General features: G+C 38.9%; 2 protein-coding genes, 1 long non-coding RNA gene and 1 pseudogene across 4 annotated transcripts; 1 reads left to right on the forward strand and 3 right to left on the reverse strand.

The window, feature by feature from the left end:
- The first annotated feature begins 261 nt into the window (after positions 1–261).
- Positions 262–6,020, forward strand: LOC149104547 (uromodulin-like). The gene is made up of 5 exons (XM_089271054.1): positions 262–555; positions 1,439–1,553; positions 2,090–2,212; positions 4,034–4,162; positions 5,128–6,020. Exons 1-5 carry the CDS (start codon positions 262–264, stop codon positions 5,493–5,495), a joined length of 1,029 nt encoding a protein of 342 aa, XP_089127180.1. The 3' UTR covers positions 5,496–6,020.
- A 551-nt stretch (positions 6,021–6,571) lies between these two features.
- On the reverse strand, positions 6,572–18,586 carry LOC149104548 (solute carrier family 25 member 32-like). The gene is made up of 3 exons (XM_089271044.1): positions 18,521–18,586; positions 15,968–16,026; positions 6,572–6,644 (listed from the first exon to the last, which is right to left on the reverse strand). The coding sequence occupies exons 1-3, from the start codon at positions 18,572–18,574 to the stop codon at positions 6,572–6,574; spliced, it is 186 nt and encodes a 61-aa protein (XP_089127170.1). The 5' UTR covers positions 18,575–18,586.
- On the reverse strand, positions 9,806–13,359 carry LOC149104549 (uncharacterized; annotated as a pseudogene). The gene is made up of 3 exons (XR_016201201.1): positions 13,305–13,359; positions 13,060–13,129; positions 9,806–12,496 (listed from the first exon to the last, which is right to left on the reverse strand). The product of XR_016201201.1 is annotated as an uncharacterized LOC149104549 (transcript).
- LOC149104550 (uncharacterized) lies at positions 14,061–14,815 on the reverse strand. Its single transcript, XR_016201278.1, has 2 exons — positions 14,565–14,815; positions 14,061–14,207 (listed from the first exon to the last, which is right to left on the reverse strand). It is a non-coding gene; the product is annotated as an uncharacterized LOC149104550 (long non-coding RNA).
- Positions 18,587–18,835: the final 249 nt, after the last annotated feature.

The following is an 18,835-nucleotide window of genomic DNA, read 5'->3' on the forward strand; positions in this document are numbered from 1 at the left end:
AGCCGTATTGGAAGGCTTTTGGGGGAACACTCCACTTCCTCAGTGGGTACCCCCGGTGGAGGCATCAACCGGGGAGTCCCTGACGCGATACATGATAAGGTCCCGTCTAAAAGGGGTCACATAAGATGACCCCACCTAAGAGGGGGGGGGGGGGCATATTCCTTAATAAGACATCATTTTGGAGGAGGAACATCTCTTAAAACGAATCACTTGTATGGGAGTGGTTACTGTACGTATTCAAGAAAATCAAACTGAATTCTAATGATAATTATCGATCATCTGACTCTTTACTCAACAGACCCGTGCCGTCAACTGGAGTTCCGATCCGCGCTCTCGTCTCAAGGCAAACGACTTATTAACCACGTAATAAAAGCCGTTGAGTCCGTTTTCAAAGACTTCTGCGGAGCTCTCTGCTTTATGGAACCCAACTGTGTCAGTTATAACATGGAATTAAGGTCCCCGGCGATCACTAATTGTGAACTGAATAATTCAACTCACTTTGAATACCCTAGTGATCTAAAGTCAATGCAAAATTACATATATCGTGGATCAAAGGTTAGTGTGAGGTTTCTAATCAAATTAGGTTTATAATCAAATTCATCTGAAACGATCAAAGAGCGGAAAATATGAAGTAGCTGAGCGAAAGATCAACTTTCCTGATGTGCTTAGCTTAATTAATAGCAAAATTGGTTAATTAATAATCCCATTCAGTTTGTAAAATCTTATGTTAGTAGAATTTTAGATGAACTGTATCTATCATGTATAAACTTTGTACGAAGTTTAATTTAATTTTACTTTATTTTAATTTTATTATGCATTACCCCATAATGATTCGATTTAGCGCCCTCCTTCCAATAAGCGCCTCCTTTCGAATTGGCGCCCCACTTTGAATGTGTTTTTATTAACTAGTAAGCGCCCCTATTCCCACAAGCGCTAACATTCCGTTCCTTTACGGTGAGCAATTATTTTATTTTCACGCGACAAGGATTCTTTTTCGAGATCACCGAATCGGACGTCGAAGACGCCGCACCAGAAAGCTTTTATTTACCTACTGATGTACCGTAAGTGACACGTAAGTGGCGTCGAAATGATTAAAATTCCCTCACGTTAACTGAACATTTACCGTATATTTGTTACTGTTACAGTTTCTGTTAATAAATACCGTGCGAAAGTTTTGTTTTGAACATTCGCCTGTTTCTCAAGTAAGAAATAAGCGCCCTATCCTGAATAAGCGGACTTCTCGAATAAACGCCCTCCCTTGAGCTACCAAAAAAACAAAAAGCACCCCGGGCGCTAAATCGAGTCATTACGATGTCGTGCATCAATAAAGGTGGTCTGTCTGTCTGTCTTTAGGTTTTCATAGGAACTAAGCGGAGTAAATTTGGGAATAAAGTGAGAATTTAACCCAAAATTTTATCTTTCTTTCTTCTTGGCTAAGAATGCCTGTGGAGAGAAACCGTGTCAGAACAACGGTACGTGCCAGGCGGAATTTACTAACAAAGGATATCGATGTTTGTGTTCTCCTGAATTCAAGGGTCAGGATTGTACAGAGGGTAAGACAGTTTACGTTATGGTATCATCGGTGAAGTTTTCCTGCAAAGAAACAACCAGCCAGTGTCCCAAAATGTACATCTGTCTGTCAACATACATTGCTACTTTCATCTCGCCAATGTATTATCACAGCCTGGGGACAATGGTTATCTTCTCACAATATCGACTGTTATTTCCATGATTTAATTAACCTTTAAGTTATTGAGTCGTATTTCCCTCGTTCCCCCCTGCCACGAGTTACCAAAATCCAATTAGTGTCCTGGCTTGGGTTTTTCGTAAGCCGGATGACGCTAACCCGCGATTAAAAGTTAAGCATTACCATTTCTTGTATAAAAACGTTATTGACTACTTATTCAGTTTTTGGTGTAGTTTTAGAATACTCTAGCTAAAAACTGAAGGATAATACAACATAAACGAAAACCGTCTTCTATAATGAGACTCTTTAACCAAAAAGAACCAAAAGCAGTTTGGAGTTGAGATCATTAGTCTGCATAAAACACGAGGAAAATATTTCGTTGTTGTCGCTTTCTTTTTTCAGATGTTGACGAATGCACTTCAGCTTCGCGCAAGTGTCATGCCAACGCTGACTGTGTTAATACTCATGGTTCATACAACTGTACGTGTAATCCAGGATATACTGGAGATGGACACAACTGCACGGGTGAGACCAATAATGTAATGTTCAAATAATTAATGATCACAAGTTATAGGTTATTTGCTGAAACAGAATTTAGTGGATCACCAGGTTACGTACTATGAACTGTACTTATTTTATTTAGAAAGTATCCTGTAAGAAAGTGCGCTGAAATTAGCACTTATGCTTAACAAAATGCCTACAACTTTTGGCCTTTGGATTTTCGTTAGAATTTTTTCAGTGTCAATTCATTCATCCTTTTTTCAAAATGTTAGTTTGTCGTGTGTTTTTTCACGCCATTTGACATTACCAGAGATATTCAGGTCAAGCTATATAGAGAGGTTTAGGTCAAATGGGCCATTTCCAAGTTGGAGTAAAACGAGACCTGGAACACAACCGTTCAGATGAAAACGAATTTAACTTGCATGCGAAAGGGTGGGCACCAAGACTCCCTTTGAGAAAGAGGCAAAAGGTATAGTAATTCTGAAATGGTCTGTTGGGTCGTCTATAACCGAATTCCTTTTCTCTTGTTTTCTTCGACAACATTGCAGAATTAGTATCATTTCACTATCATTATTATTTTGGACTAATTTTCCCACAACGTACGATTTTATACCGACCTTCTGAGACAATACTCCTTTTCTTTGGCCATCTTAGCTTAATAAGAAATAACCTAAAAACTCCGGTGACAAACATGACAATAAAACGCCAAATTGACGGTGTGGCAACGGGCTTTCCTTCAGGTCCTGTTTTAGCCAATATCTTAATGTGTCGTTTTGAAGAGAAAAGGGTTTTTAACAACAACGCTCGCCCTTACATCCGGTTTCGATACGTTGACGATACCTTCACCTTGTTCTACAGTAAAACATAGCAACTCAGTTTCTACACTACTATAACTGCCGTCACGCAAATATCAAATTTGCCGTTGAATTTGAAGAGAACAGTACAATCTATTTCCTGGATATCCTCATCAAACGCCGCAGTCATACTTTGTCAACATCTACTCACCGAAAGAAGACCTTTACCGGCCTGTACAGAAAATGGGACTCCTTCACACCTAGGAAATACAAAGTAAACCTCATCCGCACGCTCACTTTTCGTTGTTTCCGCATCCGCAATCACGTCACGTCAACTGGTCACAACGTAAAATGGGACCACTTTGAGATATTAGCAAAAGATCTGTCAGATACACATTCCAAGATAAAGGAGACTCTACTAATTAGAGAGCTGAAACCTTCCCTAAATGATAATGTTAGCAGCGAAACGCTTTGTCGTTATTAGTTTGCATCTTTTAATATGCAAAGGTTTCCCAGCTTCTGTCATTGTTATTGTCAATTACTTATCTAAAATTCAGTGGTTACTCCTATTCTAAACGGTCACTTCTGAAGATGTATGTCGAAACATACGAAACGCCAAGTTGAATGAATTTTGTTTTCTAACATGCGTTTTATTGTCATGTTTGTCCCCGCAGTTTTTGTGTTATTTCTGAGAAAATAATTTTGAAATCCAAGTTAGTGGATCCAACATGGCCGGCTAAATGACGTCATATGACGTCATAACAACAGAAAAAAAACCAACAACTTATCTTGTACGAATTTTTAAGCAAACCAAGAGATCTCATTATACGTAAAATGGACTTTCCATGTCTTACTACAACGAAAACCCAGAAGGTGATCCTGTACACCCACTCCTCCCTTGCACTACGGTCAGGCCGGTACGAGAGAGGAAAATAAAGCACAGCATGACTCACAATGCTTAACACACAGAGTCGGTTTCATAAACCCTTGGGGTGGAAACGCAAGAAGATATCATAAAAATATAACTATCAAATCACATTCTATCTCCCAGATATCGATGAGTGTGATGCACAGAGCAACCCATGTGACGCCGTTGCTAACTCTACGTGCAGTAATACGCATGGATCGTACTATTACCAGTGTAAAGATGGATTCGTAAAGAACGGTGCAACCTGTGAAGGTACAATATAATTTGGTTCATAACATGAGTATCTTTACGCTGCTTAAACTTAGTTACAACCTGTCCGTAAGGAGTTGCTATCCGCTCCATCCCCCATTATGTGTAAGACACACCTCATTTTCAAAAACAAAAACAAAAACAAAAACAAAACGCTGCTATATCCTTTAAAAGCGCGTTGCTGTCCCCCCCTCCCCACTCAACACAATGTTGAAAATCGGGTGAAATTGGAGGTACTAGTTTTCAACATTGTATGGGAGGTGGGGGGCGAGGTTAGGCAGGTGAAGTTGTATTCGCCTCTGGCGTGTGAGCAAAAGCGCCAAAAGAGCCAATTTGTCCCAAGACTTTTGTCCATGATTGTAGCTTGTGACTGCGGCTAATGCGGGGAGTATTTTCAAATGCAAATGACTTTAATCTCCTTTTGATGATATTTCCCCATACGAGCCTCCATTCTAAGCTACAGCCATGGTCACAAGCGTTAGAAATCGTCATTCTTTTCGCATTTTGCCCCTCCCTACCCCTGTGTAATGTTGACATAACACTTTAGTCCAATACAAGTTTGCATTATACCATTTTCCAACATTGAAAGGGGGAATGGGGGTGCCGACACTCATTCTGTAGATATTACGGTTATGATTATTTTCCAGCACAATTTTTTAATGGTTGCAGTTCCAGTCCAATACCGAGAATACGATGATGTTCTATTAGTACACCTCTTCCTATTTCACGTGATTTACAGCAATGGAAATTTAGTTATTTTATGTACTTTTATGCGCCAAACGAAAAATCGGAGAGCATTAAAGACGCTAGAGGTTCTCTCGGCTGCGCATTGAGCAACTCTATGATGCACGCTAAAGCATGAATCAATTCTCAATTACGTATTTCATTGATTTACTTTTTTCGTACTTGTTCAAATGTCTTTCTGCGTTTATCACATATTTATTTACACATTTTTGTATTTTCTTTAGTTGATGGATGTCACTGGCAAAATTACCAAAATCTGACCGATGCAAAAAGACGATATGACTACGAAACACAAGGTGACGGCAAATGTGACAACACCCTCAATGGCTGGTATCGTTTCCAAGGAGCTGCAGGCACAAAAATGGTGACCACATGTCCACAGACGTTCCATTGTGATACAGCCTATCCTATCTGGTTGAGTGGTGGTCATCCTACAGTGGCTGAGGGTAAAGTCACAAGAAACATCTGTATTAATAAGTTTGCCTGTTGTGACGAATCATTCCCCATCCAAGTAAAGAACTGCAGCTCCTACTACATCTACAAGTTGGGTTACCTATGGAGTTGTCCCGTCCGTTACTGCAGCACTGACTAATCCAGTTTCAAATGACGTTACTGTAAAACCTAGACATTGGGTGACAGCTGTTACGTTTACTTTCTTTTCGATTACTAACAGGCCTGGGTACAAGAAAAACAAGCAAATGGATCTAGCGAAGGAATTTGCCTAGCATTAGACCTTTTTCGACTAGGCGGTTTGTTGCCCCATTTCAGACCATGTGATGATAGTCTTCAGAATTCTTCCTTTCAAGTTTTTAAATTGTTCCGTGTATGTGAATAAGTAATTTTTTACATGGATGAAAGAACGATTCTCTAGAGAATATTGCGTGGTCTGTTATGGAAAAACAAACCGCCCAAGCGGAAAAGGTTTATTAAAGGCAATGTTATATTGTGGGATGATGCCTCAATGCTGGACCTTTGAAGACTCAGTTCGACCGTCGCTCACGGCGTACAAGTATTTCTACACAGATTGTTTCATGTTGTGGAAATCATAGGAGATTAGGGGCACAGGGTTAACAATTTTCGGTCAGTGCAAGCTGCGCAGGAATTTTTTTTTTTTAATGGGTTTTCCTTTTTATTTCCAATTCTATCCTTGCTATACAACTGTAGTACTATAATACATGTGACTCTACACTCACTCGAGTGATGTCGCGCGGAATGAAATATATCATGTACAACACTTTACTAATAATACTAATTTAGAGACATTCCAAAGATCGTTTCATGTCAAAATTGATAATATTCAGCCTGAGTCGACCATACCAGACTCAAGTTGTTAATCAACCATGTAACCAACGAACGACCAATAAGAACATGCATCAAGCAGTAAGGCTTGTTGTTACATCAAACCGGACGAAATTCCACCTCCATTACAATGTCTCTTGAGAGTTTTTCACCTCTTTTCTTATCATTTGTAGCTGTTCTTTAATATTAAAACTGCGGTAAAAAAAAAAAGTATGCACCCATTTCTAGATTTTTCCTGAACAATGGCCACTAACTAACCCAACCAAATCCTTTTCCTCAAACCAAGGGTCCAGTTAGAACATTTGAAGTATAAAGAAAATCGTTCAGACTGCTCTGGCATTTTCTATTTCACTATTAATTCCCTCGATGCTAACTGGACGACATTAGAGCGTGAATTACGTTTTCGTACACCATAAAGGTAAGGGCACAAGCTGGAGTCACCCTGAAAAACAAAAACAAAAAATTATTAATAATAAGGACAGACAGTTGCTAGTTCAGTGCTGCTTTGATTGTTTATTGACTTCAGAATTTAGTTTCGAGTTGGCTTGGTTGTTGGTAATATCTTTTTTTCGTGTTTCCTAGTTTTCGTGTTTGTTTGTTTGTTTGTTTATGTTTGTTACTTTGCTTGTTTGTTCGTTTGCTTGTTTTGATGTCTGTTTCCTAATTTGCATGCTTGTTATCTTGTTTTAATGTTTGCTTCTTTCCTTTGTTTGTTTTGTTTTTATTTCCTTTTCCATCTTGCTGCTTTGTTGTCTGTGTTTGCTTGTGACATTTAATTATTTTGGCTTTTTCTTTCACTGGTGTCTTTGTTTCAAACATTGTTAACCACGTCAAGTGAAAGAGTCGTTGAATTATTGCGCCTTTAAAAAACACGCGAACTCTGAAGCTCAGTCAAAACTCAACTAAGTTTTTAATTTCTTTTTTTTTTCCGCTGTTCTCAATAATAATGACAAGGAGATAAGGAGATAAGATAAAGAGACCGCTTAATAGCGACAACGGACATTTTTCTGTATCTCAAGTGACAAGTTCATATACAAAGTTGACCGCGTTTTACAAACACTAGTTATCTGAGTACTGCAGATATGATATATTATGCACCAATTCTAATCTGTTAGAAAATGAAAGCTTTTAATTTCACTAAACTTACTATAATAAATGAGTATTGACGCTCTTGCACTTGACTTTAAATTGAGTGCGAGACATTTGTATATTTGTTCTTCAGTTACATAGACTAAATAGATATTTTGGAAGTAGATTTTAATTCAGTAAATTTTTATGTATACAATTTTAGATAAGATAGGCTTATACTCAATACTTTTTGCCATTTTTTCTGTTACAATAAATTGTAATTTAGAGCGTCCTCAATTAGCTCTGTTAAGCTAAATACATCGGCACTGAGAAATAAAGTTATGATTTATTTACACATCGACAAAACATGTGTTCGCTAAGTCTGTTATGAGAACCCGCTTAATACGGACACCCGAGTAAAGTAGATACATTATCTATTCCACTGTGTTGTACAAAAGCCTACCATGCATGCTGTACTGCGATACCGTCACGCCAGCAAGAATGACCCAAACTACAATCCTGGTCCCTATTACTGGGATTTGACAACAACGCGGGGAGACGTAAAAAAGAATGCATGTTCTCAGACTTTGTGGTAATTGTGGTAATTTGGGATTATTGTATCTGTCAAAAATTCATCTTACCTCAGACATTAGGAACCAGTCCCTTGTAAAATCCTTTCACTCCTTCGTATCTATAATTTTGAAATGGAACACGAAGGAAGATGCCACGTTAAGACGACAATGATGTAACTACAGTGACACGCCTCGCTTTACCCAGTCAAGCTTAAGACACCTGCTGGGTTTGAAAAGGTGTCCCTCTGCTGATTCTAACAAGTAACACTAATCATTCTCTACTTCTAAAAGTGTCGCCCCCCGAAGGGGGGGGGGGGGGTACTCCCAGCAAAATTGGGTAGGGGTCTGCGGCCCGCTTCCCAAAACCTTACCCTATTTATGACCAAATTCTGCAATATTCACTACCCTATTTATGACCTGACCCTTAACTTAAAACCCTGTTTCAGACCTGCCTGTTAATTAGTTTCCTAGTTCAGACCAATGTTAAATTACTGTAAACATAATTTGTGAAGGGCTTTTGTTAATTTTCTTTTCGATAATGATGAAAAAGTGGCTTCTTCTCAAAAACATACGCATATTAAGGCTACAGTGCAAAAACCATACTCTATTTATGACCGAAATGGCACGCCGAGCTCGCGCGCTTCCATTTTCGATCATTTCGGAAATGTAGCCTGCAATCCAGGTCTCAGCGGTCTACCGCGCAGCAGCAAGTTGAATTATAAGATGGCGGAATCTGTTGTGGCAGTTCATCGTGTGGTTGACGAGGTTGTTAGTACGTCTAGTGGCTCAAAGAAGAAATTAAATCAGGAGATTGGTGGAGAACTGATAGAACTGACTAGAGCGGTTGTAAAAAAAGCATACGTTTGCCCCGGAGAAAGGGTACAAGTTTCACCTTGCTCAACCATCCCGTATGTTATCGAGGGTTATCGAGGTCAGTCGTCCAATGGAACAAAAGCATTGTGCGCAAGTTGAGGCGAAAGACAAATGGCTCAGCTCCTTGGACCGTCAGGTTAAAGCGACATATGCCATTGGAAGTGTTCCTCTGTTTCAAAACCGCTTCACTTACAGAAACTGGTGGCGTGTTGACGAAAAATACTAAGAACATAGAAGAAATTCAATTTCACAACGAAGAATCTTTCAAAAGATTTCTTTTGGGGTTAGCCAACAAGTACGCGAAATGCATTAAAGGAGATGACATGATGTTTAAAATGGAAAAAGATAACTCTTACAGTAGGGTCATTATTAATCTAGCTCACCCTGCCACCTTTTACTACTCTAAAACACTAGAAATGCTGCAGGTCAAGACCAGATATGGACATTACAACCGACTGGGGGTACCTCAGTTTACTTTGAATTGAATGAACAGTGAAGGTTGTTGAGTTAATTGATATCATTATGTTCACAACGTACTTGTGACAAAACATTGACTCAGCTTTTATTGACCTGTAGGTCTATGTAACATTGTTGTAATACCTGTTCTGTTTATGGTTAGTGTAAGAAGAATCCTGGGGGACTACCATATTTTCCATCTGTTTTATATGGGTCCCCCACCCCCTGGGAAGAAAAATGCCCTTATCAAAAGGTACGAACGCAATGAATTACCAAGGCACAACATGCTCACTTCCAACAAAGTGGGGGAGGGGGGGGGGGGGGGAGGTAGCATAAACAAACGATGACTGCAAAGGAGGCTGCAAAATACCGGCTTAAAACAAAAACAGACAAAAAAAAAAAAAAAACATCCATGCAGTGCTTTGCATTTTTACTTAACCTTGAGCCCCAGCATCAGGCATCATCTGAATTCTCCATGCCATTCCAGATGAAAAATATATATAATTTTTTCAAGTCCATGTGATGAAAAATGTTTAGAGAGAATGTGCCACTTAATAACTGTACTGTTATGTTAAGTAAGAATGAGTTGGATTCATACAGATGTTTGGTTGCACAAATGAAAACGAGACTGGACCACACTTGTCATTAACTTTTATTACCAATGAGGAAATTGACAAGTTACAAACAGTGTTAAATAACACATTTTTAATAACAGTCAACCTTAAGAGTGATATTAATGATTTGCGCTAATTGAAAAAAGGCACAAAACAGTAAGTTTGCAATCAAATAGTAAATGGGACACCCACTGTCCTAATCTCTGAATGACCATACAGTACACTGAAAATGTGGGTAGTAAATTATTGCCAAACTATACTGAGTGATTTTGTCACTTAACATCTTACAACCACTGTCACAGAAACATGAAATCTATTCTGCACAGATGCTTAAGAGCTCAATAATAGAACAACTTTGAGTTTGCAATTAAATAGTAAATGGGACACCCACTGTCCTGATCTCTGAATGACCATACAGTGCACTGAAAATGTGGGTAGTAACTTACGATCAATTATTGCAAAACTAGACTAAGTGATTTGGTCACTTAACATCTTACAACCACTGTCACAGAAACATGAAATCTATTCTGCACAGACGCTTAAGAACATGTTCAAACCTTCAGACAGCTCTCCCAAACCTGCTGTAATAGTGACCTCTCTGTAGATATCAGAGGAACACATCTTGCACTTATCTTTATCAGTTTCCTTTGGACACCCACAAAAGCAAAAATTGTCATTGTTGACACATGCTGGGATGTATTGGTCAGTACATTTGGTGTAGCCAAAGTGATGTGGGTCAGCCCTTCTAAGCCAAACATTGGAACAAAATCATGCTTTAGAACAACCTCCCATCTTGTTGCAAGACTAGCATGCTTGGCATATTGTTGTAATCTTACATGCTTAGCTTCTCGGCCTTGCATGCTATTAATGCCTAAACCAACTTTATACTTCTTATACAAGAACTCAGCGTGGCATGGTACAACATATCCTATTGTCTAAACAGTTGGATTAACACTTTGTAGTGTGGACACAACATTAAGGAACCTTTGACAATGACCTTTCAATGCCATTAAGTCTTCCCCATCTATGTTTACCCTTGAAAAAAGTGAAACTGTCCCCTTCAGTTCTAAAGCACAATTTGCAATTGCACAAAGTCTCATTTTGGTTTCAGGTGGATCATCATCACTCTCCAAAGCTGAAACTAGGTACATAAACTTATGGCTAAGTTTCTTACTTTCTTTGCCTGTAAATCTGTAGTCAAAGCTATTTTTTCGACCACTGTTGAACCATTTTGTCACTTTTTTCATTAGCCTTCCAGCCTTAACTTCTGTTTTGAGTACTGAAAGGTACTTGGCAAAAGACGAATTCTCTGGAACATCATTAACATCTTTGCATGAAGAAGGGATGTTGGATTTTTCAAGACTCAAACTCAGTATGGTACTGTGGATAAATTGCCATGCATTGTTAGCATTATGAAGGGGCTCGCCAAGTCCAAGATCAACATATGGACCAATTAAAGGTTCGAATTCCTGCCTTGATTCTTTCCCTCTTATAAAATCAAGAACTTTTGTTCTCTTTGTTGATTCTGCATAAGATGATTGATCAAACTTTTCCTTGAGCTTTTTCACACCCTCAACCACTTCTAATCTCTTTGCATAAACCCAAGGGTGCCATGTACTTCCTGGCTCAGGTCCAAGTGACCCATTTGTAATGTGTTTGTTAGTTTCATTTACATTACCAAAAGAAGAAAAGAAGAAAGCTGCATTACTGAGTTCTCCAGAATACGATGCCGAAAATTTCATGTCTGATGGAAACAATTCAAGTGAAAACTTAACACTGAAATTTCTTACATGAAAGGTTTTTTTCCTTGATGGATTGAAATTCGTGAACCAGTTTTTTTGCAAACCTTTTCATGACAATGTGATTTTCTGAGCAGTTGGCTCCTGCCAAAATGAAATTTTCTTTTTCACTGGTAATGTGGGTTCCACTGTTAATAAACGATAGAAGCCACGCTGTGGCTTCATCATCCTTACCAAAAGGTGCTCCGTTGGCACCACATGCCACATGAAAATGATACCTCTCCTCACCAAAATGCATAAGGTGTGAATTTTCACCTAAAGATTCATCAATAAAAATAAAGAGGTCAGCCAGTTCAAGTAAAAGATCAGTAAGCTCTCTATAAGCCCCATTCACATGCTCACTTTCATCTAAGTCATAATACAACTCAGATAGGTCATGAACTTTGGCTACATTCCAGTTACTTTTAATATGCTGCTTGACTTTCTCGCAAGTCAACAGCTTAGGGATCCATGCACCTTTAAGTAGTTGAATTGCTTTTCTTCACTTGCTAGTAGTACTACATGTACAACACATGGACAAATTGGACCCTATTGCTTTGTACTTTTCCTTACTAAGCAAACCATTACTATAAAGTATTTTTACACTGCATAGGGAGTTATCATTACTGATTTCAAAGCTTTCAACAATGGATTTAACAACTGATTCTAGCACTTTATTTACAACTTTGCTGGAATTTGCAACATGATCAATAAGCTGTTTAGGTGAGGCTTTGTTTACTAAAGTAACCCACATGCCATCCAAGGCAGGCTTTTTGTTATCTGAGGTGCCTCCATGAACCTCTTTGCAGCTCTCCAGAGTTTCCTTCTTTCTGCGCCTGCTTGAAATCTCGGTCTTGGGAACTGAAAGTACTTCTGAATTTGTATCACTGATTTGAGTAGGTTCATGCTGCCTTTTAAGTATTTTTCTCTTCCCTGTGGAGAACAGAAGATGTCATTCATTGTATTAATGTTTCCCATAACCGGTAAATTCTAACTTATAGTCACCTCAGGCACACAAGAGAAAAACACCACTGACCTCAATATTATTATTTACCTTGGTCACAGTGTAAGTTGTGAAACTGTGAATGCATAGATTTGATTTTAATTAAAGTTACTGTACATGTAATAAACAGTACAACTTGAGGTTAGCCCATCTTGATCGAAAGTCCTGAATACCTCAGTGAAACACTATTTCAAATAAATACTAAAATACTACATATCCAAAACTTCAACAAATCAAGTTTAAACAATGAAAACCATTATTACCGATTTTGGCATTTATATCCCCACTTCTGAAGGGCAACTAGGGAGAGAATAGCTATAAACAGGGCCACACACTCTACCTGTGTTTTGTTTTTCATTAAAATAGATTTAAATACTGTTTGCCCTGAGAGCTCATCAAGAGGTCTCACATCTAAACTTGACATGCAATAAATAAATATTAAAAAAAAGTGTTGCCAAGCTGTTTATAATAAAGCAAATGTATATATCCTTACTTATTGTTTCTGGTGCTAGTTGTCGTTTGGTAGAAGATAGTGCAGCCTCTTTCTCTTGAATCCTCTTCAGCTGTGTACACAGGGCAAGAACATGAGTAGAATTCTATACACAATGATCAGTTATCAACCAAGGCATGTTATTTAGACATACATATCTTGGCAAACGTTTTCAGCACCAAACACTATAAAATAAAAGTCGGTCATTGGACATTGGCCGTCCATATATTCTCATTTCAATATTTTACCTTCCTGGATGCCAAGTTCAACTTTGTCTTTTCCTTTGAATATGCATCACTGACCTCTCGTTTTTAGGTCAGTAAGAAGTACATCAATAAGAAACTCAGATAAAATAATTAAATGACCATTGCTGTCCTGCAATATATATGCCCATCAAGTGCCAAATTGCCTGGGCTGTGTGAAAATCATGATAAAGATTGAGATGTTGGGGGAATTTAATGAGAGAAAATGTGTCCTTTGAAGTGTTATGGCTAGAGGATTAAGGCCTGCTAAAGCTGTCTACATCATTTGAAAAATGATTCATTAAAAATCTCCTTGGGAATTTTCCATCATGGGTCCATCATGCTTTGCCAAGTTCCAGAAATGGGGGCATTTGAATCCCTATTATAAGCATAAAGTGCTGCATTTGAACATCAGCAGCAGCCAGCAGGAACAACTCAAAAAACTAGAATACCTCAGGTGGGGAAGGGGGAAGGGGGGCATGTGGAAGTTCTGAATTGCTCAGTACTTTAATATGGTTGCAATCAAGCTTCTCGAGAAAAAAAGTTACACCATCTTCTTCAGTGTCCCAGGAAAAATAAGACATTAACTTTACATATATCTGGCACTGTAGACACATACATTCATGAGACTGACCTCATCCAAAACAGAATCCAACTTTTCCTTCTCTTTTCGTAATGACTTGCACCCCAACAAGTAATTTGCTTTCAAGTTTCTCATACCATATTTGTATTCCCCAATTGGAAATCTCCTTTTCTTTACAATTCTTGTTGACACACGACGATGTCTTCCTTTCCTTGCCATTTCCAGTTCTCTTTGATCAAGTCCCACGTACTTGTTGGCTAATCCCAAAAGACATCTCTTGAAAGATTCTTGATTGTGGAATTGTAAAATCAGAGACACCTGTCTACCTGCATAAGCAAATAAAAGCACAGATACGGTAAATGAGCTTTTGCAGTACATCAAGTCCAAAGTTTTGTTAAGTTCACATTAATACCTGTCTTAAACTACATAATTACGCACGCCGTAAAAGATTTTGTCACCCCAGCAGAGCGACCAGACCGAAAACTTTTTTGAAAGAAACAACATTCCTGTCTGCAGGAACGTATGATTTCAGATTTTCAATTGCTGCTCCTAAATTCAAGATTTTCGAAAAATTCTTGCCATATCGACCACCGCTGAGATAACAAATTTTCAGGACAAAAACAGACATAATTCATCAAAACTGAACGGGAAAATGCTCAAAAACAGATCAAAATGAAGCATACCTGACCAGCATCGCAGCCATCTTTGTCAAACTCAGCCACGAGGTTTAGACTTCCCATAACTCTCTTCGAAAGATGAAATTATTTAGCATAAATTTGAATAATCCGCCCTTCATTGTTGCCGCCATCTTGGATTTTTCCGCTGCTAAATGAGATGAGTGGAATCGCGGACTCGCGAACTCGGCGTGGGCCAAAATCAGCTTAAATCGATACCCTATTTATTACCAAAACGATTCAAAAACCATACCCTTGGGGGCCGCACATACCTATATAGCTCATGTAACGGAGAACCCCCACCCCCCCCCCCCCCCCCCCGCGGAATGTCGGTTGTATACATATATTTTTGATGGAGGGTGCTTTCCACTACATCCACAATTTTGGTTTGAATTTCCAGACCGGCAATTCCCGAGTGGAACAACAGTTTTCAAAATTTCCAGACTTTGGTATGCCCAAATTTTGTCGAGTTTCTTCCCGTGGATTTCCGTTCCATTTTATTTTGCACGCAGAATTTTTTTCGAATATCTTAGTCGAATGCCGGTTCCCTTTTCGGAAATTTAACAATTCTCAGAATTTCCAGAGACTTTGGTAGGACATTTCTGTACCATTTGCCTCGATTTGGAAATTCAGGAACTTTTAATCCAAGCCAGATACCGCCGTAAATTTCAATTGCGCTTTTCATGTGACGTCATCATTTTCCAAAATAAGAAATTACCAATCCTTCTGAAGTTTCAATTTCATCAGATGTAAGACCCTTTAATAACTTGATGTTTTGCAGCGTTTAAGCTCTACAGGGTTCCTCATTTTGAAGTAGGGCACGTTTGAATTTCCAAGTTTATGCGTTGTGTGACATTAAAATGGCGGCCCCATAAGGCTCTCGGATAGTTAAAAAGATGAGTTATTGCTCAAGTTTTTGCTAACTAAACAGTTGTTGCTATAGAAAAAGTATTAATTTCAATGTGTCGGAGCTCTAGAGTAATAACGTTGCGTTTCAATGGCAAACCTCAATGACAGATGTTTCTGTAACTTTACGGTCGCGATGTTTGTGTCCCTCCGAGGGGCACAAACATGGCGACTCCATACAAAGCTCAATAAATTTGTGTGAAACACTTCTCCGAATAACGGGAGAATGAAAAACTGCACAGACCTAAATCTTGGCGAGGTTGTTTATGTATCAATAATCTTTCATATTCCAGCTTCTTGACTTAATTTATTGAATGGTTATGATTTTTATTTTTGCCGGCGTGACACTGCAAACCAGCCATAACTAAGTGGCAAACATAGACAGGAAAATACAACTTAAAGACAGTGAACAGACATCCACTGTCAGCTTAAGTCGAACACAATAACCATTTAATATTTAATTTCATTGTTTCTCTTTTAGTAAGAGATCTCGACCCGTCTCTCACCTGAGCGTTTTTCGTACTATGTCCACTGCTCCTTTGTACTCGGCCATGGTGTACTGATTCTTAAAATTAGAAATTTGACAATTGCGATAGTTCAGTTCAGGTATCGTGACTTAATATAGAGCCCTCCTCTCAGCAAACACCGCCATCTTTTGAATCTGTTCTTAAAATGAGGTCTGTTCTTCCCACGACGCGTGGCTCGAGCTTTATTTGACCCACCAAAAATACCACTTAAAACGGAAATGACAACATTTTCCTTGTTACTTTTCTGTTTTTATTTCCTCTCGAGAGAGCACCCTAAAAAATACTCTGACGGCAAAAAGTAGTGTGAACATCCTAAGTCAGACCAAAATCCGTGATTTACACCCCTAAGCTAGACGACGAGCAACACTGACCTTGTTAAATCAAATGGGAGTCCCCGCCCACCTCCAACCCCTCCTTACTTTACCAGCATTTACTTTAAAAGCCTGAACATTAAATTGCAATAAGCGAGGGACAAACAGCTAAAAAATGCAACGGTTGTACTGTACATGTAGCTCAAATAGTTTCGTTTAATAGTTGAACACCCCGCATGCTAGGTTGTCTCGCTTGTTAACCTCTTCTACAATCCCTGACAAAAGTAGTTGCGACAGTTGCACTAGCTAGATCACGTATCCCCCATCTCCCCTAATCAATGTTGGAAAATGTCGCATTTTTCTCAACAAAAAGGGACAAAATCACCTGATTATCAACATTGTAAGTAGATGAGGGGCGGGAGAGGGGCGTGGAAGAACTTCCTTTGTGTCCCAACGTTTTTGTCTGGAATTGTCTGAAAGAAGAATTTAAAGAATATCAAACCACTCGGTGTAAACCAAGTTGGAGAAAAGGTGGAGCTGTACCATCTCGCGGGTACAGCTAACGAGCGCTACTAAAAAGAAACAGCATGCAACGACAAGTTTTACCTGGGTAGGCGCCAAAGAACGTAAAGTCATATTTTTAAATGACCTTCTACGGTAGGCGATCGATAAGTCCGTGACATAAACCTCTATTGCTTCTCAAGGGGCAAATGACTCACTAGTTCCCCTCTAAAATCCAACTATGCGCAAGATATTGTGTTGAAATGGATGTTTCTATTTCCTGCACTGAAAAAATGATCTTGTCTACTTCTTTAGAGGGGTGGTTGATTCGCGCGAAACAGAAATGATGCAAATTCGGTTGAAACAGTGGGTACCGAGCAAGTAAATATTTTCCCCTTGTCCTTGCAGTCTCGCGGAGTTTATCAGTGGACAGCAATAAAGCGATGCGGCTACCTAAACGCAATTAAATTAGGCATGTCTCTCTTCGTTTTCCTCTCCAATACCGGAACGTGTATACGTATAAAGCGAGGTTTGTTCACGGCTTTGGAAGTGTCACCGGATAAAACATTTTGGTTCTAAACTGCTTCGTGTCATTCGAATTATACGTCTTTCCGCTTTATAGGAATTACTAAAAACTATTTAACATTGTTTGGGATCAAGAACTAGCACAACAGAGCTTTGCGAGAAGGTTTATATGGTTAACCGTTCAATTAAGATAGAAAGGGTAGACACGTAGTTAACTTATTGTCTCCGACAAATGGTTAATCATATTTCAAGTGTCAAACTCTACTATTTTGCCACCAAATTGCTTCCATCCTGCATTTCAAATGATGTGAAGTGCGAAATTTGTGTACCTTCTGCCAACTGGGAAGATCAGCGAAGGTTAGGTTGCAAAACGCTGACTTTCAAATAGTTAACCGTTGTTGGTTATCCATGCGCGTTAATTAAATGTATGTAACCCGGAAGTTGTTGTGTCGCGTGAAATCGTGATATATCTGAACACTGTTCACGGGTAAGCTTCGATCAACTTATTTAACACTATTCCATGAAATGACACAAAGATCTGCTACTTCGCGAATTAATAATCCTGGAAAATGTCCTAGATAATAGACAAGAGCTCTAAATCCCATTTTGCTCGAAGCAGATCGCAAATTTCGTTCTATTACAGGCGGTTACGAGTTATATTCCACGAATATCTGCACTGAGCCTTAATCGGTAGTTAGTTTTTTTATAGATATATATTATTTATACATGCTCTTTTTATTTTACGTTTACAGGGCCCCCGTTGATACCAGTCCTGCGACTGAAGGGATCACCCTGTTTAAATATCGATTATTATTAATCCACATTGACGTAGAAAAGTTCTGTCCAATTTACAGAGACAAAGTGTACGTCATTGACCCGAAATCAAATTCTAAAATACTGTGACGCCATGACAATCGTTTGCGTTACCTTCACTAGAAAATTCTTCGTACATCTCTTTCAGACAATCCCGGACAAACGTAGTTGGGACAGCTGAGCTGGATCACGTATTCCCCACCCCTGCTAAAAATCACCTGATTATCAACATTGGGATTGTAGACTGGTTACCAGTCATACAAAGTCATGCAAGGTATTCCATGACCCGCTGCTCTTGGAACGCCCTCTGGTCTGAAAAGCTTTACAGGGGAAGTGCTGCACCATGTAGAACGACATCAAACAATCCCTGCACAGTCCTTACCTGAAGCCTTGACCGGACAACTTGATAGGGATATGTTGCAGTGGCAGCAAACATTTTTGATAATGAAGCCACTATAAGATATTCTCTAGAGTTCTATGAAAAAAAGTAATAGTTGAGTCCGATTTTCCAGGTTTTAAATACATTATTTCAGCCTCTAAATGAACAGATTTACATGTAAATACTATTCTCTAAAACATATCAAATTCACAGCTTCTAGTATCACTAACCTACATGTATATGCTAAGTTAACTTTTGAGTTGACAGTTAAGGGTTATTTTTGAAATCCATTACAGGCCATTTATTAGCACTTATTCT

The sequence above is a fragment of the Orbicella faveolata genome, unplaced genomic scaffold, assembly GCF_042242905.1.
Source record: "Orbicella faveolata isolate gen_17 unplaced genomic scaffold, um_ofav_v1 contig_34, whole genome shotgun sequence".
Classification (NCBI taxonomy): domain Eukaryota; kingdom Metazoa; phylum Cnidaria; class Anthozoa; order Scleractinia; family Merulinidae; genus Orbicella; species Orbicella faveolata.